Consider the following 27,241-nt stretch of genomic DNA (forward strand, 5'->3'; position numbering starts at 1 on the left):
CCTGCGCTGGATGGGGAACCTTGTGAATGAAGACTTGTGCACCTTCTCTTGGGTCCGCTGCTGGGACTGTGCATGCAAGAGAATGGTTACCTGGGAGGGGAAGCAAAGAGAGGCTGGATATAACCCCCCACCCACACATTCCACCTCCCATTTAACTGCTGGTTAACATGATTATGAAAGGGGTTGTGGAGCTTTGATGCCTTCTGCCTTTAGAAGTGAGCCGTAAAGATTAATGGGCAAAGGAGCATCCTCTCCCACCCACTGAAATGCTTTTAAATCACCCCCCCACCCCCCCACACAGCAGGGACTTTATGAAGCTCATGTGAGGGGGGTCAGGTGAGAGAAATCCTCCCTGCACTCTCAGTCATTTCAGAGGAAAAGGAAGGCCATCCTTAGGAAGCTCTGTGAAAAGAACAGATAGGAATGTCGCTTAAAAGAGAAGATAAAATAAGGATTGTTAAAGTGCAACATAAATTTAGGAAATGTGAGAAGTTGTGATAAATATGAAAATTGTCAGATAGGCTGATGGAAGTCTAAAAGATGTATAAGTTAAATTGGATGTTAAATTATAAATGGAATGGTTATTGGAAATTTGAATAAAAATTCATTAAAAAAAAATAAAAAGGAAGGCCATCCTTTGTTCTCTGGGTGATCATTACAGGAGTTAGGAATTGGGCTCAAATGGAACCAGAGTCTGATTTCTCCCTACAGTCATCCCAAGGGGAAATGGAGACATAAGCTTCCATTCACCCTCTAAGCAACCACTGGGCAGAGAGATTTGTTGCTTCCTGTGCTGGCTACTGCAGCAGGCCTTGCTCCTTTCTCTCACCCAGTATGACTCACTCCCTGTTCCTGTGCAAGGCTAGATTTGCACACAACTGCCATGGGTAATCCCAAGCGACCACAGAAAATGTGTATAACCAGAACCAGTTTGTGGGAAACTGGAATATCTCTTCAACTCCAGTCCCCTTAAGGGTATGTTCCTGATATAAAGTATTTTCATTCCATGACTCCAGTTTGGGCTCTCAGTGTATAAACATGCACGGAACCAACACCTATACACATGTGTGTGTGTGTGTAAATAAAATACACATAAACATGCACACATGTGAATATGTGTTGTAAGGAAAACCAACCACTCTTGTACTTGATATATTTCTTTCTGTAAAAGTAAAATAAAACTAGCATGGTGTAGCATTAAAGATGGCCATTTGCCTGCAAAAAACCCAATGTCTGCAGAGATATATTAACACTTCTTCTTAAAGGGCAAAGTCTATTTCCAGTGCATAATGGGAAAAACATGCTCTCACCTAGCCAATTTATTTAAAAGCAACTAGAGAATTTTTGGACCTTAAGTACTGGGAAGGGGCATATTTTGACCCTGTGGAGGGAATAGCTATGATGTTACATTGCTATGTATATGAGAAAAGTACACTTTTGGTAGTCAGAGGAAGAATTTGAGAAAGGTGGAGGCACAAAAAGCTGAACATCTTTAGACAGTATTAAGGCAGTTCAGTCGGAGTCTTCATCATCAAGGTATTCATCTGCATTGCTTAAGGTTCGCATTATGTCTAGAAGAAAGAGCAACAAACATTTTAAAAATGTAAATTTAGGGTGCAACCCAACAGCTAAGCCAGAGGAATAAGAAGCAGTCGCAGTCCCAATACGCAGAAGGTGTTCCAATGGCTGTGGTGGAGGAAAGGGGCATGTTGGGGTGGCCAAGAGCAAAAAGACTTGACTTCCCCTCCTCGGTGATGTGAATGGGAAGGTCAATTTACAACATGGAAAAGGGCAGGAGTGTTGCTGGGTAGAGGAGTGACACAAACCACCACTCCTCCTCCCCCTTGGACTGGAGTGAGTGAACAGGACATATAGCAAGTGGTAGCAACTCTGACATGGATTCAATCACCCCAACAGCATTGCTCTGTTAAGAGCAGGGCCGGTCATTTTGTGTTTTCAAAATCTGTTACCAGAGCTGTCACCTCTTGTGTGTCAAATTTCTAGCAAGACAATTGCAGGACGTTTTGTATCTCTCTATATTATTAAAATAATTGCAATAATTAAAAAGGCTTCCTCCCACAACACCTTGGCATTCCTCCATAGCTACAATCACGTCTCTCTGTGGCCCTCTGTGTACCTGAGAACCTATTATTCTTGGAGCTCTGCGAAAAGGAGTGCCTTCTGTAGGGTTTCATCACAACTTCTCCTAGGTCACTGTCCTTAAGCAGAAATGCATTTTCTAACTGCCTCACATAATCCCACTTTCAGCAACAGTTACGGGGATATTCATAAGTCGCTTACTGATGCAGCATATTGGAAAATACATCAAAAAAGGTAAAAAACCAACAACCCTCACCTTGTCCTTGTTTCTTTTTAAGGAGGGAAGCACATGCTGCATTAGTTGCCATGTCAAAAGCCAATTTCTTCTCATTATTTCTTAAATCTGTTCTAGCACCTTTGTGAAAACAAAATAGAGGACAATTAGAAATTCAGAGGTGAAACTATCAGGTCAAGTGTGTCTCACCTGTGCTCCTTCCGATGGAGCTTCTGTACTCTCAGCTCCCTTCAGCTTCAGCCAATTTTCCAGTGGTCAGGGATGATGGGAGTTGTAGTCCAGCAGCATCTGGAGGACCACAGCTTAGTCGCCCCTGTGTTAGCTGCATATCTTTGCTATCCTTGTTAGCAACTTTCCTCTAAAATGAAACTAGTTTTCCATTCTAACTTCTGATGCAAAATCTCTATGCTAATAGAGATTCTAAGGAACAGAATGACGCCACTTTGCCATCTACGAAGAATCATAGCATTTTTTAACGGAAATTCAGATTGTTTGTTGGTGGGGAATGAGTGTATCTTTTTGTATAAAATGTGCACTAGGGGCAGAATTCAACACAGCACTCAAAGTGGAATGGGGGGAGGGGAGGAGGTCCACTCATGCAACAAGATTTTTCCATCCTCTCCTCACCTCGTACGTCTCCTCAACCTGTTCTGCATTTCCCCCCAACCCCCCAGAGCAGAGTTGGGGGCATGGAAGAAGGTAAGAGATAAAAAGTCCCGTGTGCAAGTGAATGTCATTATGCACACATAGAATCATAGAGTTGGAAGAGACCACAAGGGCCATCGAGTCCAACCCCCTGCCAAGCAGGAAACACCATCAGAGCACTCCTGACATATGGTTGTCAAGCCTCTGCTTAAAGACCTCCAAAGAAGGAGACTCCACCACACTCCTTGGCAGCAAATTCCACTGTCAAACAGCTCTTACTGTCAGGAAGTTCTTCCTAATGCTTAGGTGGAATCTTCTTTCTTGTAGTTTGGATCCATTGCTCCGTGTCCGCTTCTCTGGAGCAGCAGAAAACAACCTTTCTCCCTCCTCTATATGACATCCTTTTATATATTTGAACATGGCTATCATATCACCCCTTAACCTCCTCTTCTCCAGGCTAAACATGCCCAGCTCCCTTAGCCGTTCCTCATAAGGCATCGTTTCCAGGCCTTTGACCATTTTGGTTGCCCTCCTCTGGACACGTTCCAGTTTGTCAGTGTCCTTCTTGAACTGTGGTGCCCAGAACTGGACACAGTACTCCAGGTGAGGTCTGACCAGAGCAGAGTACAGTGGCACTATTACTTCCCTTAATCTAGATGCTATACTCCTATTGATGCAGCCCAGAATCGCACACACAACAACACAGATGAATCCTGCCCCAGTGTAAAATATCACCACAGCAAACACCTCCATATCAGTGGAATAATTCCTCACATAACTGAGAAGGTGGCTTTCATAATTCAGAACACGGCTGGTCCTACTCTAAGAAGGAAGAAGAACAGGCTATGGAAGGAACCATATTGTAGGGCTTCATGGGACACAAAACTCCACTAACAAAGGTCGCATTCAGATGGCTAATGAACACAGCAAGGAAAGTTGCAGATTTGCTACTGCACTCTTCTTCTGTGGGTGCAGCGTTCTAAGTCAGGGGCAGCCCATTCCATTTTGCCACCTGAGGCAGAATTGGAATGTGCTGCTCCTGCCCCACTGCTGCCATGCTCCCCACGTCCAACATGCACCAGAACACCCCCCGCTTGCCCAAACTCAGCAAGAGGGAGGCATTCTGGAAGTGGTGGAAGCGATGGGGCAAGCAGGGAGCTAGGACAGAACAATATGAGCACAGAGAGCTTGATCCAAATCTCTTTGACATAAGGGGCAAACAGTGAAGTATTGCACATGTCTACACAAAATTATCTTCGTGAGTTCAGTGGGGTTTGCTTTCAGATAAGTGGCCATACGACTGCAAACCAAGGGAACTCTGAAGATCTTGTCAATCCATGGAAAATCTGGATTTTTCTTTCACAATATATTGTAGTATTATATATTATAATTATTATACTATAGAATACATAATTCAACTAGTATGCCAAGTGAGAAAATAATAACTGCATTATAGAAGGTAAAATGAGGCCACAAAAACAGCTCGTTCACAGTATACATTGCGAACTGGGTATGCAAATGTCTACCTATGGCTCAGTTCAGATGTGCATATCTTGGCTTAATAAACTGAGGAATGTATGAGCCTTGTGCTCAACATGTTTCATCCTATCACCAATTCTACTTTCTCAGGGTGCTACTATTAATCCTGCAAGACTTCAGTTAACCATAGCTGTGTATTTTGTCAGTACCAGGAAATTATGGTTACGAGGATAACAACAACTTTAAAAGCAACTGTGATTCAAGATCCTAGCTCAATGCTGCCAACCATAAGTTTCCCAGTTCAGATGTAACATTAATGGTTCATGACCACAAGAAGTGTTGAATCATTGTGTGGCAAGAAAGTGGAATGAAAGGGAAGATATGGGGACACCACAAGCAGGCATAAAACTCCTGCATTTCTCAGATATACACATCTCGCCAGGGCTTGTGCTTATGACGTTACAGGAATGTGTGGGTAAATACAATTACCTTTTGCCAGCAGTGTTTCTACGATATCTGCATAACCCTTCCATGCAGCAGCATGCAAAGCTGTGTCCCCCAGTTTATTCTGTGGATGCAGAAGTGTGGAAACCCATCAAGGTTAAAATGTGGCAACAGAAGTTTAGATCATGTCAATGGTAATCAATCACCACTATCACAAACCCATTCTGGAAAGCCATTCAATGTGTGATTACTTACCTGTTGGTTTAGTTCTACATTTGGCTGCGTCAATAATACTTCCACTATATCTGCATAAAGTGAAAAAATTGGGAGTGGGGATATCGTGAGAAACTGGAAGTTGCTTTGTTATATTCAAAATGTAGCAGGAAAGTCAGGATCTAGACTCAATCAGCTCAAAAAGTGAGCTGTGAAAGTTGAATTAACTTAAGAGAACTAATCTATGAAAGCTGATAAAATCTCTTTTTAAAACCCACATTCTTAATTCAGGATCACCTTTCATTTCTTTTGTTTTCTGCTTCGCCATTATTAAGAGCACATGATTTTAAATCCATATTTATTTCCAGAGGGATTGCCGTGTTGAGTCTCTTCCAGCCAAAACAATAAAACTCTGTGGCACCTCAAAGGCTATTAAATTTATTATGGCACCAGATTTTGTGGTCCACTTATCAGGTGAGTTGCGGGTATATCTATAACTATAAACACACACACACATGGTTGGCAAAGTGTGGGAGTGGGTGGAGAGGCAGGATGTAATCAGTAAGGTCAGGAGGAAATGAAGAAGTACAGAGAGTGATATCATAGAATTATAGAGTTGGAAGAGACCCCAAGATTCATCTCATTCAAACCCCTGCAATGCAGGAATCTCAACAAGTGGTTCCCCATCCAATTTAAACCATACTGGACACTGCCTAGCTTTGCAAATGTGCAGGCAGTTTTCTTGCTGCATCACTCTGCAGGAATTCCTTGAGATTGGCTGCCAATAAGAGCAGACCCTACTGGGCTGTATTGATGGACAAGCTGTCTGACTTACAGTAAGGCAGCTTACTCCCCCCCCCCTGTTTTTTTACTACTTCTGTACTGTCACACCATAAAATATCAGGGCAGTGTGCAACGATTAAGACATGAAACACCATTAAAAAAAATACATATAATCATTAAAGTGACTGGCTAAATAAATTTTTAAAATACAGAATAGAACAGTTTACAAATGCCTGACAGCATAAAAAGGACCTCAAGAGTAAGGCTTGAAAGTGAGAAGTGAGATGGCCTCTGCAGTAAGAGATGGGGCCCACACGGAACCCACAACGCTTCATGTCTGGCTCTAGCTGAGGCCAATCCAATCTTATTTCTTTATTTCCCTCCCTCTTCCTAAGTTAAATTGTATCATACAAGAATTCAGACCATTGCTGATTGCAGAAGAAGAGGAAATACTAGCTGGTCCCATCAACCCAGTAATGAAAGCTCCAAGAAGAAAGGTGTTCCTCTTCATTCACTTCTCATGTACCTTTGTGTCCACCATGGCATGCCCAGTACAAGGCTGTGCTCCCAGCTTTGTCTAAGCCATTGACACCAACTCTGTTATCCAAACACTCCCTCAGCCAGCTCAGGTTTCCTGAAACAGAAAAAGAAATATATTTTTCATAGAACATAACGGATTTGTTTTTCTTGGCGGAGGTGGGTAGAGGGAGGAAATAAATTATTAAGCTAAATCATACCAAGAACGATGAGTCTCCCTGGTATGCAATGCATTTCAGCTCATCATCATCATCATCAACAACAACAACAGCCCCAGATGCTACCAAATCACATTATTGTTGCATGAATGAAAATGTTATGCAAATTCTACTTCCATTCAATATTCTGATCGGGAGATAACAGTCTTTTTAACAAGCAAGCTGCTTAGCTTTTAACAGCCTATACAGTTGAACCTATGCATTATGCATTGCTCACATTATCAAATGTCACCTGTCCAGTAAAGAAAAACTTGTATGATGCAAGTCAAAATTATAACCAAGAATGACAGTTCTACCTGAATCTATTTTGATTACAGTTTGAGTTCTTCCAAATTTTGTAAAAGTGTATTGCTTGCTAACCAGCTCACCTGAAAGTCAGTTCCACTGGACTTACTTCTGAATAGGCATGCAGAGATTTGAACTGTAAGGATTCGAAATCTAAGTATGCACATTGCTTGTTTAGCCAGTTTACCAATCCAGTAGCTTTCTCTAGACTAACCATGAGCTGTAACAAAGATTCGTTCTTGGTTTCCTGCTCATTCGTCTGGCGTTGGATAGCATGCTAAGTCAAGCCATGGCTTAGCTCAGTGCAAAGCAACAGTGAGACAGCCAGGGAGGACGGAAGTGGCTGCCATCTTCCTTGGGGAGCCTGGGCCTTGGCTTAGTATGACGTGTGAAGCTGGCCATGGAGGAGGGATAAGCCTGCAGTGGCGCCTACAGCTAGGTTCCGAATACATCAATTTAAACCAGTAGGGGGCTTAACTACTACTAAGACTGAAATGCTATAGATAGATAGATAGATAGATAGATAGATAGATAGATTCTTTATTGTCATTACACACGTGCAACATTGCACAAGTGCAACGAAATTGGATGCCATCCCTTAAAAACAACAAAAGCAAAACAACAACAACAACCAACAAACCACATTCCAGCCCCACCCACACCCATCAATCTCCCAGGTCACACTATCGAGTTACAGCATTCAAAAGGGCCACAGCTCTCGGGTAAAAACTGTTTTTCAGTCTATTTGTCCTTGACTTGATGTTTCTATATCTCCTGCCAGAAGGCAGTAGTGCAAACAGACTGTATCCCGGGTGAGATGAATCCTGCAGGATGTTGTTTGCTTTCCTAAGACAACGGGAACCGTACAATTCTTCCAAAGATGGGAGAGGTTGACCAATAATCCTTTGTGCTGTGGTTATGACCTTCTGGAGCACCTTCCTCTCCCTAGCTGTACAACTGGAGAACCAAGCACAAATACAGTATGTAAGAATGCTCTCTATGGAGCCTCGGTAGAAGGACACCAGCAGTCTCTCACTCAGATTGTTCTTCTTTAAAAGTCTGAGGAAATAAATTCTCTGCTGGGCCTTCTTCACCAGAGCAGTGGTATTTGCGCTCCAAGTCATGCCCTGATCGATAGTTACTCCCAAAAACCTGAATTCCGCCACCCTCTCCACCCGTTCCCCATTGATATGCAAGGGCTGAATGTCCGCCTTTTTTTTCCTGTAATCCACCACTAATTCCTTGGTCTTAGCCGTATTAAGAGCCAGATTGTTCTCTCCACACCAGACACAGAGCCGCTCCACCTCGTCCCGATAGGCGGACTCATCCCCTCCTGAAATGAGCCCTACCACCGTAGTGTCATCAGCAAACTTGATGATTTTGTTGCTGGAATAGGTGGCTGTACAGTCATACGTATAGAGAGCATAGAGCAGGGGACTCAACACACAACCCTGTGGTGAGCCGGTGTTAAGGCTAAGGGCTGTGGACATATGTGACCCTACTCTAACCCTCTGAGAACGTTCTGACAAAAAATCCAAAACCCAGAGACAGGTGGAGTTGGAGAGTCCAATCGCCTCTAGCTTGGACACCAGTCTATGGGGGAGGATAGTGTTAAAAGCTGAGCTAAAGTCCACAAACAGCAGCCTCACATAACTCCCCAGCTGCTCCAGATGGGACAGAGCAGCATGGAGAGTGGTGGTGATAGCGTCCTCTGTGGATCTATTTGCCCTGTATGCAAACTGGTAGTTGTCAAAAGTTGATGGAAGACAGGAAATAATATGACGGCGCATCAGTTTCTCAAAACACTTCATGATGATTGGAGTCAGTGCAACTGGTCTGTAGTCGTTCAAACTACTGATTGTGGATTTTTTAGGCAGAGGGACAATAGTTGACGACTTCAGGCAGGGTGGGACAATAGACTGGTGTAAGGACTTGTTGAAGATCTTAGTAAAGACCCTCGCCAGCTGATCCGCACAGCCCTTCAACACCTTTCCAGTGATGCCATCAGGTCCAGCCGCCTTCCTCGGATTCACCATCCTCAATACCTTTCTCACCTCATGCTCCTCTACCGTGAATGAGGGGCCCCTATGGGCTGGTGGCTGTAATACCGGCGTCTCAGGTGGCTCCTTCTCGAAGCGAGCAAAGAAGAGGTTAAGCTCCTCCGCCAGCAAAGGGTCACCGTCGACAGCACCAAGGTTAGGTTTGTAGTTGGTAATGTGCTGAATCCCCTGCCACATCTGTCTTGTGTTGTTGCTCCTTAAATTGTCCTCAATCCTCAGCCTATAATCCCGTTTTGCCTGTCGAATACCCCTCTTCAAGTTTGCTCTTGCCACACTGTAAAGCTGCACCTCGCCTGACCTGAAAGCCCTGTTCCTTTCCCGCAACAGGCCCTGGACCTCTCTATTCATCCAGGGTTTCTGATTGGGATAAAACCGGATGGATTTGTTTACTGTGACAGTGTCTGTGCAGTGATTGATATAGCACAGAACTGCCGCCGTGTGCTCCTCCAGGTCTGAACGATCGAAAATATCCCAATTAGTTCTCTCAAAACAGTCCTGCAGCTGGTGAATAGCACCTTCAGGCCAGATTTTAACAGATTTTAATATTGTGGGAGCCCGTTTCCTGAGTGGGATATATGCTGGTACCAGGAACAAAGACATATGGTCGGACTGGCCCAAGTGTGGCAGCTGTAAAGCCCTATAGCCGTGATTTACATTCGAATAAACTTTATCTAGTGTCTTGTCCCCTCTTGTGGGACATTTCACATGCTGATAGAGCGTTGGGAGCACTGTTTTAAGTTCTACATGGTTGAAGTCTCCCGCAATGATGTGCACAGCTTCAGGATACTTGTCTTGCTGGCTGCTGATAAGGCTCTGCAGGCATCCCAAAGCTATAAACATTTACCTTGCATATACTCGTGTATAAGCTGACTTTTTCAGCACATTTTTTATGCTGAAAAAGCCCCCCCCCCGGCTTGTACTTGAGTGAGGGTCCCACTTACCCAGGGGTCAGCAAACTTTTTTGGGAGGGGGCCGGTTGACTGTCCCCCAGACCGCATGGCAGGCCGGACCATGTGTGTGTGTGTGTGCGCACGCACTGGAGGGGGCTTCTCTCTCCCCCCTCCCCCCAGCCTACCTATGGTGCGAGTGGCAGAGGCGCTGGCAGCGGGACCAGTGGTGGGAAAGGGCTGGCTGGCTTCGGAGAAGCGCTGCCCTCCGCTCTGCCAACCGCGGCAGAACAGCAGAGGCGGGCGGCGGCAGGGGAGGGATGAGCGGCCCGAAAACAGCCCTTTCTTGCCGCTGGTCCCGCTGGCGCCGCCCGCCTCTCACAAAGGCAGACACAGGAGCTGCGGTTGCGAGAGACGCTGCGCTGTCTTTTTTTTAATCCTGTTAGAAATGCATCCCAATACAGCGGTACCTCAGGTTACATACGCTTCAGGTTACATACGCTTCAGGTTACAGACTCCGCTAACCCAGAAATAGTGCTTCAGGTTAAGAACTTTGCTTCAGGATGAGAACAGAAATCGTGCTCCGGCGGCACGGTGGCAGCGGGAGGCCCCATTAGCTAAAATGGTACTTCAGGTTAAGTACAGTTTCAGGTTAAGAACGGACCTCCGGATCGAATTAAGTACTTAACCCGAGGTACCGCTGTACTTCTAATCCTGGACCAGAAGGTTGTGTCAAGAGCAGAAGAAAGCAATAACACTATTGCAAGTAGGGAATTTTGTGTTGACGAAAAACATGTGAGGGAGTGGCGGAAAATGAAAGCTGACTTGGAAAAGATTCCAAAGGCAAAAAAAGCTTGACGTGGTTTAACAACTTCCTATGGGGCTCTAGAGACTGAATTGCATCAATGGGTTATGGAGTGTCGTCAAAATGGTTACTGCGTAACACGCATGGGAATTCGCTTACGTGTCCTTCAAATGGCTAAAGATGACAAATTAAAAGCACCAGGCATTGAAAATTTTGTTGCCTCAGCAGGATGGTGTACCCACTTCATGAATAGGTTTGCCCTATGTTTGCGGCAAAGAACAAAGATTTCACAGAAGTTGCCAAAAGACCTTGATGAAAAAGTGATGTCATTCCATTCATTCATCATAAAACAAAGAAGGATCCATAACTATGACCTGGGAGATATTGGGAATATGGATGAAACACCTATGACCTTTGATCTTCCAATTAACAGAACTGTGGCAAGTTTGGGAGACAAAACTATTTTACTCAGAACCACAGGAAATGGAAAATAATAATAATGCACAGTCGTTCTGTCATGTTTGGCTAATGGAACTAAGCTGCAGCCTGTCATTATTTTTAAAAGAAAGATCTTGCCTATAAAGGTCAAATTCCCACCATGAATTACAGTGCACACACATGTTAAAGGCTGGATGGATGAAGACGGAACAAAAAAATCGCTGGAAGAAATTTGCAACGGACAACCAGGAGCAGCCTTAAAGAAAAAAACTATCATTGCTAGTTTGGGATATGTTCAGATCCCACACATCTGATGACATAAAAAAATTGGCAAAGTTACTTTGGCCATTATTCCAGGTGGGCTTACATCTGTATTGCAGCCCCTAGATGTGTGTTTACAGAAACCTTTCAAAGACCGTGTGTGAAAGATGTGGCATGAATGGATGTCATCTGATCAAGCTTGACTGACAAAAGTTGGAAATCTGATGAAGCCCGACATAGAATTGATAGCAAAGTGGGTTCGTGATGCATGGAAGAGATCCCGGAGGACATGGTGCAATGCACCTTCAAGAAATGTGGCATTAGTAATGCTATGGATGGCAGTGAAGACAGCGCTTTGTATGAGAACAGCAGTGATGGTGATGATTGCGAACTCAGTGATGATGACACTGTCTATGCTGATAACCTCACACCAGCTACAGCTGAAGCTCTGTTTGGGCATACAGACGATGAGGAGGAATCCAGTTTTGAAGGATTTTAACTCTTGTGTTTTAGCTTGGTTGCTGATTGAGCTAAGGCTTTTGTACTTTTAAAGTTATTGTTGATACCATATTGTTTCTGTTGACCCTCTTTTCCACTTACAGAGCTAATTTACTGTTTTTCTTTGAAGTAAATATTCAAAACCATTTAGCCTACTGATGCCTCAATTTATGTAATTTTATTGGTATCTATTTTTATTTTTGAAATTTACCAATAACTGCTGCATTTCCCACCCTAGGCTTATACTCGAGTCAATAAGTTTTCCCAGTTCTTTGTGCTAAAATTAGGTGCCTTGGCTTATATTTGGGTCGGCTTATACTCGAGTATATACGGTAAGTTTCACTGAACGCAATGGCCCTTACTTCTGAGTACACATACCCAGGGTTAGAAGGAATCCTCATTGAACTAAGTGGCAGTTACTTCTAAATAAAAATGCATTGAAAGCTGAAATCTTTCCTGGTTTGCATCTGTATTAGAATTGCTTTTTAGGATATTTTTAGTGTTTTTATCACTTGTTTGCCACCTTCCTTTGAGAGGAAGGGTGGGAGATAAATGAAATAAATAAATGAATAAAGCATTGCATTAGGGAGATTACCATTTTTAAAATTATATTTATGAAGTGTAAAAACAAAACAAAAAACCACAGGGGCTGCTATATTATTAAAGTGTTATTGTATTCTGTGTATACTGTGTGATTATAACCTGGACTAATGTTATTACATCACATTGATTTGTTAAAGCTATTAAACTTTTCATCACCATATACCCACATTAGTATACCATCATTATCAAACCAATTATTTAATATTTATTTATTTATTTATTTGAAAATGTGTGTTTAAATCTAGATTTTCAAGAGAGCTTACAAAAGAGAACCATAAAGCAAATATAAAACAGATCAAAAACATTAGAAATAAAAGCAATTATCATAGTAACAGTAAAAATACAATTTTTTTCTATCCAGTTATTTAATCTGAAACCATTATTCCTTTCCCAGTAATAAAAGAATTAATGTAGTGTGCCTATTTCTTTCTGCAAATAAATATATTTATCCTTCAAATCAAGACTATTTGTCCAAAATACTCAAGTCATGCAACAAACAATTAAACCCTCTCTCTTAGAAATAAAATGCCTTTCCTGTCCCACACAGACATCCCACTCTCACAGCTTTCATATTTTAAAGAAACCCCAACAACCCAATCTATTTCATCCCCCAACCCAATGGGAAGAGAACCGATGAACTGCTTCTGTGGCAACCCAGCTCTCTTTAGTGCAGCCATGAGCTTGTGACTGAATACACAAGCCCGGGGGTGGGGGTGGGATCTGATATACTGCAAACTTCATCTGTACCCACCTCTCTTGGCAGCTTCATGTAGTGGGTTGTCAATGGATTCTGCTTGTTCAGCCACTAAAACAAAAGGAAAAACACGCATCATCTGAAGCAGGTGACTCCTTTGACTCCTGCACCTTGCTGAATGGGCCCGAGGTAACCAAGAGCCGTTAATTTCCTTCCTCCTTCTATGCACTAATATGTTTAATATTTATCAAATGCCATGGATGTAAAATATATATATTAAACTCCTTATTGTATGCACTGTAAGTTTTGATCCCCAAGTTTCAAAACGCGGAAAACTTGCCTGTGCCAAACAGAGCTCCTTGCGAAGCTTCCTTCAATTTAATGTTGGGGAAGCTCTGTGTCTACAGCGCCCAAGGTGGCCAACATGACAGAAGAAAGGGCATGCGGAAGAGGTGATCTCTGTAGGCATAGCTTGTCATGCAAGTTATACATGCTGAAATTGTTTTGATCGAGACAACACGGCGGCTCAGAACTGGCACTAACCCTAACCCTTCCGGCAGCAAGACATACCATGTCTGAGCCTCTTTCCAAAGCTCTTCCGGGTTCGGAGGATATTCTGTCTGATGGAGAAGCAGGCTGCCTCCTAAAAGGAAAGCACTCCCACTGTTGCATCCAGGCAGCCCCACCCTCCCCCATCATTCTCCCCTCCCCCAACATGGGCTGTTGGAAGGCTAGCACTGCAGCGCCGCCCAACAGGGTGAGCCCTTCCTGAGCGGAAGGATGCTAAAAGTCTGCTGTGCGTGCAGAGCTCAACAAAGAAGGCCTTGGATCTGGGCCAAAAATACTGAGCGAGCTGTGACTATTCTTGGGGTCTTGAAGATTTCTCAGGACTTATGCAAATCTACAATTCCCAGGGAGTTGTAAATGACACATCCAGCTTATAAATCCTACTTAGTTGTGAATATTCTTCTATGCTTCAGCACGACAAGAAACATATTTAGCTTTTTAATCTTTTTAAAATATATCTGATGTCTCTCCAGCACTGTGCAGAAGTCTTTCTATTTTCCCAACATTTATGCTGATCTGTTTTATTCTGTCTCATATAATCTTTATGCTATTTTTAGAGACTTATCCTTTTCAGCATTATCACCATCATCATCATCATCATCATCATACATGTGGTCCTAAAGTTTTATTGAACGCTCCCCCCTAATAAGATTGAAGGTTGCGACATACATTTTAATAAAATATAAATACATTAAAAGGCATCCACTTGTGGGTTTTTTTGCTTCTGTCAGTCCAGCAGATGGCACACAAGAGGACACGGATGCGTTCTTCCAGTTAAAAGATGTGCTTTCAAAGCAGCTCTCTGCCATGAAACCATTTTTAATGCCCGGTTCTGGCATCACATTAGAAGTAAGATACTATATTCCTTTGTATCTGGATCAGAGACAACCCTTCAAAAATTACAAGCCACATACATCCTTATAGTCCACATTTGTGGTGGAGAGATATATCTTGAAAGGTAAAGCAAATCTGGAATATACCATAGTTGCTGGGGATTAGTCCAGTTCTTCCTTTACAGGTTCCCTTCCACCAATTTGTGTCACTCTGGAGGGAAAAGAAAGCAATGCTGAAAAAGGGAACAATGGCTCCACTTGAGATGTACGCTGTTTATTTAGCACGGTCCAGTTGTTAACATTTGTGTTTGATGAACTCACCATATCCGAAATGTAGATAATATCTCCTTCTTCAAAATACAGTTCATCTGGCTGAAACAATAAAGAGGGTGTTTGAGTTTGCAGACCAATTTAAAGCACATTTTAGAAGAATATCATTGTTGCAGCCTTGCCTAACAACATTTTAGGATTTATCTTCTTCATTCAGTTTGAGGAAGAGGTACAAACCATCAATCAAATGGAAACAGGGCCATGAGAGTATACACCAACTCAAAACTCCACAGAAGGTCTGCTTGTGTCTTTGGTGGAGCTTATATTTAAAAGGCTGAGGTCTGTAAGAGACATTTCTGCTTTTCTTGCTAAGAGCATCTTTCCCTTCCACAGTTCCTTGCTCACAGGAAGGGAAACAGAGGCAAGGCTGACACCAAATCAGCCATCTTCTGAGCCCCAACCAACAGGGTCTGCCATTTAAATTCTCCCCCAATGCCTCAACAGTGTTGCTCCTGAGCATTATGGGAAATCTTAAATAGCAGGCAGCTTGCAGCCAGGTGAAAAGGGAGCCAGGGAGGGCAGGCAGTCCCAGTTTAAAGGGGGGACCAGTACTCCTGGGGGGGGCTGAATAGAGGATCAAAAAGGAAGGAATTCTGAATTCAATGAACTGCATTCTTAGCAACTTCTTTTACTTTTGAACCTTTCCATGCTTTCTACCCGGCACTAGGCAGCCTTCGCTGAAATCTCCTATGCAGCCTGTGAGCAAAAACAAGGCCACCACAGCCTTGGCCCCATAAGACATGCACTGAGGCAGTGAAGAGCATATCTTGTACTGAGGAAGTGGAAGCTGAGAGCCCTGGCAAGCTGGAAAACGGGAAGGGAAGAAAGGGAGAGGAGCAGGAAGGTTGCTTCTGCCTCGAAAAAAGGCTGTGGCGTCTCTGCCCCAAGTGGAAAGGCAACCACAGGGAAAGGAAAGGGAATGGGGCTTTTGCTGCCCCCTGTTGCCACCTGCTGGCTTGCCAGGGAATAATAAACCAGATAACAGCTACTGAAGAGGCCAAACTACACATGATACAGGAGATCTGGGATTGGTTCACTTTACTGTACCTGAGATTTCACCCATTTTTACTGGAGTTGTGGGGCTGAGAAGTGGGTGCCCCAAAGCTCCTGTCTGCACTGCAGTGGGAAGCATGTGAGTTTGTGTATTGAGCCTGCATTATTTGGAGCAAGGGGTCAGCACATCTGGCTGCTAACCAGAAGGTTGGTGGTTCAAGCACACCCAGGGATAGCTGTGGGCAGTATTCCTGCACTGCAGGGGGCCAGACTGGATGACCCTTGAGGTCCCTTCCATCTCTACAATTCTGTGATTCTGTTATTTGCTTTGTGCTGCAGAGTTAATAGCAACTGGGGGAGGAAGGCAAGGATTAAAACTTTTGCTCCAAATAAATGGGGGGGGGGGCTCAAATCAGGCAATCCAGAGTCACAGGTCTTCTGTGTCATGTGTGCTTTGGCCCCTCCACCTCCATCCTTGGCATAGGCACTGGCAAGCTCAAGACTTTCAGAAATGCAGCATGGCATGCAGGCTCCTTAGCAACCATCATTTCCTGCATCGGAGAGGCTAACAATATAAATAGCACCCTGCTTCTCATCTAAGCCTCCCATAGGGCGCCTCTGAAATATGAGACTAAAGTCCACCCCGGTCTACCCAGAGCTTTTTTCTAAAAAAATGTTTAGGGGATACTCTCATTTTCCTACTCATATTGAAATAATGCCCCTCAGTGAGGCCAAACTTAGATTCACAAAATGTTTAGGGGTATGTGTACTACTGCACCCCCCTGGGGTCAAGGATGCCTTAGAAAGAGAGTGAGAGTTTACACTGTGTTCTCTCAATCAAAGACACACAAGGAAGCGTGCTGGTTGTTCTCTCCCACTCCTCAAACATGTCCATTTGAGAGGGTGAGGGATGTATTGTTATGTGCTGAAGTTCTCACCCTGGGCCAGCAGGGGGATACTGTAGATAGTTTTCACTCAGGTCCACGTCAGTTATTTTAGGCGGGAAACCCTGGGTTGTTGTTGCTACAATGTTGACAGCCGGCTGCCTATAAAAGCAGGCTGGCTGAGCTGTTTGCTGTTCAGTTCTGCCAGCTTACAAAATAAAGAGCTGCTTTGGAGAAATCGCTGCGTCGTCTGCTATGTTCGCCCACAACTTAACATGTATACTCTGGTTTTCTGAAGTGCTGCTGTGGAGGCTGCACTTGGCTTTCCCTTCTTGCCCTCAGCTTCTCATAACATGGGTTTGGAGGAGCAGAAGGAAAGAGAGCGGGGCGAGAACATAAGACAGCAGAACATTAGACATGGGAGGCTTCCAAGAGCAGAGTTGCAAGATCACCCCAATATAGTTAATTTACAGAGTAGCTTTAAAGTGGAAAAGTTGGACTAAGGCAGGCATAGGCAAACTCCGACCCTCCAGATGTTTGGGACTACAATTCCCATCATCCCCGACTCCTGGTCCTGTTAGCTAGGGATGATGGGAATTGTAGTCCCAAACATCTGGAAGGCCAGAATTTGCCTATGCCTGGACTAAGAGTTGTGGTGGTTCCATTTTTGCTGGAGGCTTATCTGTTGGACCTACCTTAGGGCAAAGTTAATTATTAGCCAAACGGCAGGCCCTAGAAAAAGGAATATGCCTCACCCATCCAGCATTATAGCAGAAGACATCTGAGTTTGCTTTTTCTGCTGTTCCTTACTGAAAGGATTTGTAAGAGAAGATTACTTTGTAAGCCTTTGGCAAGATGTGACTGCTCAGAAGGGATGCTGAATCAGCAAGAGAAAAGAGACTCCAGTATCTTAAAAGGGTGTTGTGCAGCTTGGTTAACACTTTCTCTTAATGGATTCAGACAAACTTGAAGAGGATGCTCAAAATCTTGGATGTAATGACACTGCCAATCCACATCTCTCCAGGGGGGCAAAAGCAGAACAAAATACAGGCTTCGCCCCCTCCAACTTTCCACCCTACTTCTCACTTTTCAAGCAGTTTGTTCAGAAACTAAAATACTTTTGCTGAAGTCAGTTGGATTTATAACTCCTTCCCTCATTCATTGTGTGACTAAGATGCACAGGCAATTGGGTTTTTAACCAATAGCGAGTTGGTCATATTGTGCACTCAGAAGAAACACTGTTGTGTTGACAGACACCAGCGCATGAACAATTAAGGCCAAATCCTTGGTTAAGGTGCACATGGCCTGTCCACTTATTTAGAGGCCAAAACTACCAGCTGAGCATGAGACCTTGTTCTTGAGGAAATATGAGGAAGATGAAACTGTGGGTACAATGTAAATATCAATTCCTATGTTTTATTATCACAAGGGCGAGGTTGGGTTTAGCTGCTAAGCCATATTAAAAAATAACATTTCCTTATTTTAGAGGGGAGGGGGAAAATAAACTTAAATACTTACAGTTCTGGGTTCAAATGTATACAAGGCTCTAAAAACTTTGACTTGTCCTAAATATACAGAAAGAAATAAACATTAACAGAATATTTTTTCCTTTCCCTAAGGTTGAATGAATCAAACATTCATGTCCCAAACTCAACTAACATTTTAATTGCAAGAGCTCTAACGACAGTCTAAAGCCTGTTCGTCAGGTTCATGACACATCAAGGAGGGAAGGTATAAAAACAAGTGAAACCCTGGACCCTCAACCTCTGGCTTATTCAGTCCATTTTGAAGGCAAAGAAGGTGTGGAAAATACATCTAAGTCTGAAGAAAAATGTACTCCAACCAAAACAGAAGACAGCATAGATTCAGTTCTGGACTGCAAAATGTACACTATGACAAGCTAATTGATAATCTTGTGCAAATGACAAAGAATATTATTATTTTATAAACATCTTTGCATTTTCATTCATTTTGTTCCTTTAAATAAAGTTCATTTTCAGATGAATACAAGGGTGTGGGGGTTTTTTATCTTTATATATGCATACATCATTAATTGGAAACAAAAACCACTGCTTAATAATATAAAAATAAAGATAACCATGTTTTTAAGTAACTCATAAAGTAACTCGTTCTTATCCACTTAACCGCATCATGGGGTTGCACTGTCCATATGGTAATCAAATATACACCCTTTTTTACAGAAAATAGGACAAGGTATCACACAGCACAGGACAAAATAATTTACAGTGGTACCTCAGGTTAAGTACTTAATTCGTTCCGGAGGTCTGTTCTTAACCTGAAACTGTTCTTAACCTGAAGCACCACTTTAGCTAATGGGGCCTCCCGCTGCCGCCAGAGCATGATTTCTGTTCTCATCCTGAAGCAAAGTTCTTAACCTGAAGCACTATTTCTGGGTTAGCGGAGTCTGTAACCTGAAGCTTATGTAACCCGAGGTACCACTGTAATTATTAATTGCAGTTTATATAATTGCAGTTTTTTGTAAACTGCTTCAAGGGATTTTTAACAATCAAATGGTCTGTGCATGTATATTTACTTTTTAAAGTGTTCACAGCAATTCTTACCACAATCCTGTAAAGCAGATCAGTACTGTTATCACCATATTGGAGAAGGGTAAACTGAGAGTGGCCTAGTTTTCACATAACACTAAAACATTACTTGGCTATAAACTTTGCTGAAATACTGATAAATTGGTTTAGGATCAAGTGCTAATCTGCAAAGTATGTTGCAATTTTCACCTCTTTCATGCACATACCAAACCTATGAAATTAAGCTCTAATTATTTCCGTGTTCTCTTATGCTTATGTCAACAGCAACCACAACAGACTCAAGACTGTTTTCCTTTAGACTTTTATGTTTTATGGCTCCCTTAAAGGGCCATGCAGCAGGCAAGAACAAGCAGCAGACAAAAACAAACCACATTTTTCCAACTCAGAAGATAGTTTGCTTGGGAATTATTGCTCATATGCAAAGTTTATAAAAACCAAGGGCTGTTAGAAACTAGCAGGGGTGATGGGATCAGAGCAATTGCAAAAAAAGAGAGAAGTAACTTCCAGTATTCATTTAAGAATATTTTTGCCATAATGCTGTTTTTTAATGGAAAAGGTGCTCTTTAAATGGTCTGAGATTATTTTAATTGCAGCAGCTGTTTGAGAGGGCTGCAGTCAACTCAAACAAACAGACTATTGTTTTTGAACCCAAGGGCTTTTCTATCCTGCATTTCCCTTTAACTTCTTTGTACGGCCTTGCAGATAATCATGGAAAACTATGTCCCTCTGTCAATGTTTTCTATATTAAAGTGTTATTTTCCTCCTCATTTGCTTCTGTACTCCACCCCTCCTACCCCGCGCATAACAAAAGAGTACATTTTTTAACATATGTAGCTGCTTTTATTGCAAAATTTTGTTTGAGCCCAACTTCTCAGGAGGAAAAGCTTTCGACATTGGATGAGGGAACTGAAATTGCCCCTATACTGCAAGGAAATGGCTCTGTGGTGGAGTCCTCGTGTCCACTGAGGAAATGACGTTGAGCTAATGCAATGTTGCATTACATTAGCTGCCTTACAGGGACTTGGGTACTGGCACGGACTAATATAGTAATGTTCAGTTCTGCTCACATGCAGACAAGAGAATGCCAATGAATTTCTAAGGGTCAAGCCCAGGCCGGCCCACCCATGAGGCAAGGTGAGGCAACTGCTTCAGGCGGCAGCATTCATAGGGGCAGGGGGTTGGACTCGATGGCCCTTGTGGTCTCTTCCAACTCTATGATTCTAGATCCTGATGCAGATCTTATTCTACCCCCCCTTGCTCCTGTGTAAGTCTTCACCCACCCCTTCTGTTCTGGTGTGGAGGGGGGTGTTGTTTTGTAGTTTGCCTCAGGCATCAACATGTCTTGGGCAGGCCCTGGCCATACCACACAAGACATTTCTTCTTTTAAAGCATTCAAGCCCTGCCTCTCCACAATGAGCCATAGGCAACGTAAGTTAAATAAAAAAACTTTTTTTAAAAAAAATGCTTGACAGCAACAATACATGCAGCACAGCAGTCACAAGGAACAGAATAGCAGAGAAAAAATGATTTTTAAAAAACACATGCCCTCATAAATGCCGTATTTTTTGCTCTATAAGACTCACTTTTTCCCTCCTAAAAAGTAAGGGGAAATGTGTGTGCGTCTTATGGAGTGAATGCAGGCTGCGCAGCTATCCCAGAAGCCAGAACAGCAAGAGGGATTGCTGCTTTCACTGTGCAGCGATTCCTCTTGCTGTTCTGGCTTCTGAGATTCAGAATATTTTTTTTCTTGTTTTCCTCCTCCAAAAACTAGGTGCGTCTTATGGAGCGAAAAATACGGTAATTTAACCACAGCAACTAAAACAATTTCAAAAAAGGTTTTGGCCATCCTACAGACTATGTTGGGGTGGTGATACAAAAGGAGCGAGTTCAAGAGCCTTCACTGAAAAAGCCCTCACTCTGGTCCTAATTTGACATATTTGGCAGGGGAGGGGGAGTTGGGAAACACGGGTCACAGGGGGTGGGGACGTCTGATTATAAACTCAATAGTCACCTGTAGTTAGTCTCCTGTATTTACCCCCTCTGCATTTACCTCCAGGTTTGGAAATTCATTGGCATTTCCTCTTGGCCAGCTTTCCATTTTCCCCACCATCTCTCTGTGGACAACCACATATTTATCCTCCCAGGGCTAAAAGCAGAATGAAGGGGGCATGTAGGGGAAAACTAGCAGAGAGGAATGGGCGTTATCTGTCCTTTTCGGTTTCTCATTTTTCCAATCTTAAATTCAGCTCATTACATTTCCTCCTCAGTTTATGATATATTTTTTTTAAAAAAAATCATCACAAAAATGTGTCAGCATTTCAACATGCATTTCCCCAAATATATACATGCCTACCTGTCATTTTGACTAATGCACACATTTTCACAAGCCATTTTTCCTAACACATTTTGTATGCTACTTCCACTAATATGAACATTTTAATGCTCACCTTCACCTTATACACACTTTTGTTACTTGGAGAACTACAGAGCAAAATTTGGAGAAATGCAAATTTCACAGAAACACTGCATTTCAGCTCTCATATTGTTTTGAAAAGTGGAAATAAGGTAGTTTCATATTTAAATGTGAACAGAACCAAATTTCTTCCCCATCCCGAGTTAAAAGACTGGGAAATGACATGTATTTAATTAACATCATACATCATTTGAGCCCAATAGGATATGCAAGTGGAATAGGTCTGGAATAGGTAGTCACGCTACCCAGGCCTGGGTACAGGAAGCTTCCCTGGCCCCTTACGGAAACCTCTTAGCTTCAGTCCTTCAGTTAAAATGTGGGAAAATAATAATGGCCTACCAAATAGAGACTGTGAGAATGACTGAAATGAAGAATATGACATGCTTGAACCACTTAGCTTATTAAGGGTTGCTGAGAATTGTATCTGTGTGAGGGGGTCTTTGAGGGAAAGAATTTTATTTTTAATGTGCTTATATAAGTGTGTGCACAGCCCCAGAGGTAAGTCCTCCTGAGTTCAGTGGGACTTACTCCCAGGTAACTGCAGCTTTACACACATCTAAGGAGAGAGGGAGACATGTTCACCATCAAGACGTGTTCACTTTCATATGCCTTTTCTAATCCCCAGCAAGCAAGATCTGTCCTTCCTGAGCACACTCATACAGGCATGCGTGCCCTCACAAAGGGCCAAATAATATCAGCATTGGGACTATTTTTGGTGTGGGAGGGCACTTTTCTCTCTCTTCTGCTTTTAGCATAATATCCTTTAATGAGGCTACTTGTCCAGGCAGAGGCACTCTTCATCTTATATCACAATGTATGCAATTATGGCTGTTGTATTTATCTACCCTGTGGCCCTTTTGACCACAATGTATTTGTGGAAAATGCAGTACACAAATAAGTTAGCCAAGCATAAGGGCTCCTCTGTGGCCTGTGGAAAAGAGGGATGTTGTTGGGTGCAAAACAATTAGATACTTCGTTGAGCAAAAAATATAAGAGGTGAAAGAGCCACGGCCTCCTCGATTTTGAGAACTCTTAATGCACAGGTAATAAAATGGCTGCAGCTCACTATCTGCTGAACCCATCTCTGTCTTCTTTGATAGGTAAATTGTTCAGGTTTTGTATTGGAGTTATATAATATTTTTGAGCAGTTGCTTTCAAAATTTAGATTATGGAGTTCAAATTATAAAGACAATCCTTACATTCCAGAACTGTCCAACTATGAGTCAATGGCTTAAGATCTGGATTAAGGGCTGTATCTCTTCAGACAATTTCAGGGTGCAATTTCAGTTATTTCACACACAGTGTTACCAAATTAAATTTTCTTCTCCCCTCATACGTGCTTCCTGAATAATAACAAATTTCTGCAAATTGTTCTATTCTTTTGGTGGCCAGAGTGTTACAACTTTAAGCGTTCCAAATCCCTTTCTCTTCAATCCAGCTTTATTGCTGTCGGGGGATGGGAAAAGCAGTGACTGGCTGCGACCTGGCATTAACTTTTATAAAAAGATGTCTTTTTGCTACAATCCTTCAAAACATAAGTTTGTGTGGCAGGATCAGCTCTTTAACAAGGCTTTTAATGTTTGTGTTTCCTCACGATATTTATTCAGTAGTCAGCAGCTCAAATAACGTTGCCATTCAATGAGCTCTCAAAGAGTGAAACCTGGAGGTTGTACATGCCCTGAGATAAGAAGGCAAGAAATATACCCACTGCACAAAGAAAGAAATGCTTTCATTTCTCAGCTATACAGTTTTGTACTTCAAATTAAAATGAGTAACTGCAGGCTTTTATTGAGATTGGGAATGGAAAGCATAGATATTTCATGGAGTTCTGCAATTTCCTCTAGAATTCAAACTAAAGCTGCAAAAATGAACACACTTACTATGGTGTGAGCTCCACTGAACACAGCAGGGTTTACTTATGAGTAAGCTTGCACAGGATCCACCTATCAATTTTCCAACGTCTTTGTCCTGTACAGTGTAGTCCTGTGAGAGCTTTCTCAGAAATCTCCCACTATGTCCAACAGTGTTTTCTCCCAGATAAGCTTGCCTGTGATTGCAGCCCTAGAAAATTAAACTTATTTTATGCTTCTCTTGAAAGACCAAAATGCAGCGTTAGAAACTCAGATATACATATAAGCTAGGCGCCAAATGGCTCCTTAAACCAAGGTTACAGTTGCCAAAACAGAATGTCTAGTTGCCATTTTGGGGCAAGACAGCTCTAAAATCTTATCAGATGATGGACTGACTGTGATTACCAGTTAAACAGCTGGCTAGTTCAGATGACAACTTTGAGCTAGGTTAAGAACTTTGAGAACTTAAAAAGAAAAGTCATTTATCCAGGGAGAGTCCACATATAGATGGGCCTATTCATACCTCTTTTTCCTACTGGTGATGGTGGAACTGTCAGGCACCATCCTGGCAACTAGGTATTTTCACTTGGCCGCAAGTGACAGAGTCCAGTGCAAAACGCACCTGGCCCCTGGCTAATTTCAAACCTTGCCAAAATGGAAATTACCAGTAATAGCTGTAAATAGGACAAATGTGCCTGTCGCAAAAAAAAAAGCTTCCCAGGACACATTATTGTCCCTCAAATAATGGCTCTGGACTTGAGGGGAGGTTAAAAGCTTTTTATTGACAGCAGGTTAGAAACTACATCTCTTCCTGATTTTGTATCTTTTCCACTAGGAAACTGAAACAATAGCTGGTTGCAACAGATTTGCCGCAGTTACCACGTTCAAAGGCTTTGCTAAGGGCCTTTGGTAAACCTTATCGAGTTATTATACATCCTCCAAGAAGGTATGTAATCCCTGAAACATGTCCAATAAACTGTAATACGAGCTTCAATCAGGTAATAGACAGAATGAGCCATAAACTACTCAAGTCAATGCACTATCCCTCTTGCACTTAAGTCACTTTAATCTAATTCATTGCATTGGAACTAAAGTTTTTAGGTTTTGTAGTCTTCTCACACACAACTACAGAAACGGGGTGCTGAATGCTCTTGAATGTGTGCCATTTGCCCCTCTACCACCAAAGCCCTCAATGCCCACCCAATGGAATATCTTCACGAACGCTAATATCTTATATTAATATATTTAATCTTATATGAGATTAAACTGAGATTAAAGAATCAGGGAGTCAGTATCATTTGCCTCCTTGGCACTCAGTTTAATCTCAGTGGTGAATAAAAAAAAATACAGCTTGCAGAGAAAATCCATATTTAAAAAACATCAATTTAATCCAAGAGGTTTCCCCAATATCTTTGAACACACCTAGTTTCCTTGAAGGATCGCCTCACCCCATATGTGCTCACTTGAATGCTGTGAACTGTGGCACTGGAACTTTAACAAGAGCCACAAAATATTATTTCTGTACTTCCAAGAAACTGTTATTTTAGTGTAGCAACACTAAAATTATTAAGCACGCACCTTCACTCTATTGTCTCTGGTGCCTGACTGATATCAGCAAAAGTTTTGTTTCCAGCCAGCCTAATCAGGTCTGTTGTTTTAGTTAGTTTATATGTTTTACAATTACCAATTTTAAGTACCTTGTTTTTATTTTATTTTTAAGGGATATTTTAAATGAATATTTTAGATGGACTTGTAAACCACTTAAGATAATTTTTGTTCTTCTAAGCAGCATGTAAATATTGTTGCTGCTGCTGCTGTTTTAAAATAAATAAACCCTGCAGTTCCTGGGCAACTACAACATGCATACAACTCTTGGTGGATAAGGCACCTGATGAGTAACTAAGGCAGGCCTGTTAGACTACAATTCCCATCACCCCTGGCCATGTTGGCTTGGGCTGATAGGAGTCCCAACAATCTCTGGAAGGCCAAAGGCATGTGGCAGAGAGCCTAGCAGCTGACTGCTGAGCATCCTTTATCAGGATCTCAGCCCATGGGGCAAATGTTTCATCTACCAGCCTGTCCTATAGCGAGGAACCATTCAAAACCAATTCACTCTCCAGCATGATTCCGTTGAGGCCATTGGAACAACTCCTGATAAATGGGGAAAGCTATACCGTATTTGAAATAGAGAAAGCAGGTCCTTGTCTGTTCAAAAGAGAGTGTAAGAAGAATCAACATATTTGCAAAGCATAAAGGCACACCTTAGAACTTTTCAGATTTATTTCTACTTCTGATAGATGAATTTTATTTTGCAAGTAGTGAAGACAAATTCTGTGAAACAGGCCCTTCCTCTTCCTTCGCTCTTCCCCCGATGCCAGATAGTGGGCTGGGCTGGTGGAGCACGAGACTCTTGATCTCAGGGTTGTGGGTTTGAGCCCCACATTGGGCAAGAGATTCCTGCATTTCAGGGGGTTGGACTAGATGACCCGCACGGTTCCGTCCAACTCTACCATTTGGATACTGTGGTGGAGCAGAAAGCCCAGGGTTCAGTCTTGGTCCCTCCAGGGGCCTGGAGAGGCCTCTGCCTGAAACCCTGGCCAGCCCCTGCCAGTCCATGGCTGACACTGGGCCTGGCTTGGTACAAGGCATCTCCCTCCGCTCCTACCCAAGAGGTGTATTTTTGCGGCTCTTCTCTTGGCCTGCAAGCTCAGGGAGGCCAGGCAGCAGCTCCTCCCGCTTCGAAGCTCCTGCCCTGCCTGGCTGGGCCAGTGGCGGGGCGGGCGGGGCTCCTGGGCTCATACTGGCTGCCAACTGCTTGCCAAGCTGCATCAATGCACCAAAGCTGAGCGGCGGCAGCAGAGGAGGAGGAGGATCCCACACGGTCGAGGCCCCCCCCCGCCCCCGCTCGCGGAGCACCGCAACCTCGACGCCCTTCCTGCCCCGACGCGGCCGCTCTCGCCCCTTCTTCTTTTTGACAGTGACAGCTTCGCAGGGGGCAGCCCACCGCTCCACGGACAGCGACCCTCCGCCCGCGCATCGCCAGGGCACGGCAGGCGAGGCTCCGAGCGCGCCCTTCGGCCCGGGGCTGGAAGGAAATGCCGCCTGGATGGCTTGGCGGGGGCGGCGGGCGGGGTCCACGTGTCAGGGAGGGAGTAGTGCCGCCCCCGCCCCCGCCGCCCCTCTGGCCCCTTCCCGGGCGCCTCCCTTACCTGGCTTGGCCGGCTTCGGGGGCGGCTTGGACATCGCTGCGCGAGGGGAGGCGCAGCCAGGCGGCGGGCGAGAGAGAGAGGGCGGCTCGCCGAAAAGCCCCGGCCGAGCGAAGCTGCTTCTGCGAGCAGGAGGAGGAAGTGGGACTGGCGGCGGCGCAGGCAGAAAAGGGGCGCCGGGGCGCCGCTCCCTCTAGCGGCCCGAGTCCAGCGCTGCAGGCGCAAATGGCCCCCTCCAGGCGGGCCGCGTGAAGGGGCGGGGATCGCAGAAAGGAGCCAATCGCTGGAACCAGCGGGCCGGACTGCCAGTCTTGACCAATCGTCAGGCACCGTGCCTGTTCTATTTGCCTGCG

At 43.6% G+C, this 27,241-nt stretch overlaps 1 protein-coding gene across 1 annotated transcript; it reads right to left on the bottom strand.

The window, feature by feature from the left end:
• Positions 1 to 1,299: 1,299 nt before the first annotated feature.
• OSTF1 (osteoclast stimulating factor 1) lies at positions 1,300 to 26,957 on the bottom strand. The gene is made up of 10 exons (XM_053407808.1): positions 26,892 to 26,957; positions 18,311 to 18,357; positions 14,907 to 14,957; positions 14,733 to 14,796; positions 13,243 to 13,296; positions 6,426 to 6,533; positions 5,159 to 5,208; positions 4,949 to 5,027; positions 2,357 to 2,455; positions 1,300 to 1,571 (listed from the first exon to the last, which is right to left on the bottom strand). Exons 1-10 carry the CDS (start codon positions 26,923 to 26,925, stop codon positions 1,513 to 1,515), a joined length of 645 nt encoding a protein of 214 aa, XP_053263783.1. The 5' UTR covers positions 26,926 to 26,957; the 3' UTR covers positions 1,300 to 1,512.
• Between the last annotated feature and the right edge of the window lie 284 nt (positions 26,958 to 27,241).

This window comes from Podarcis raffonei, chromosome 11 (genome assembly GCF_027172205.1).
Source record: "Podarcis raffonei isolate rPodRaf1 chromosome 11, rPodRaf1.pri, whole genome shotgun sequence".
In the NCBI taxonomy this organism is placed as follows: Eukaryota; Metazoa; Chordata; class Lepidosauria; order Squamata; family Lacertidae; genus Podarcis; species Podarcis raffonei.

What these genes read in the sequence shown, in the direction of transcription:
- OSTF1 (XM_053407808.1), bottom strand. Translation starts at nt 26,925, where the DNA reads ATGTCCAAGCCGCCCCCGAAGCCGGCCAAGCCAG. An exon ending in ATGTAGAACTAAACCAACAG is followed by an intron (nt 5,028 to 5,158) that starts GTAAGTAATCAC and finishes CTGCATCCACAG; the next exon opens with AATAAACTGGGGGACACAGC. An exon ending in AGAAACACTGCTGGCAAAAG is followed by an intron (nt 2,456 to 4,948) that starts GTAATTGTATTT and finishes GTTTTCACAAAG; the next exon opens with GTGCTAGAACAGATTTAAGA.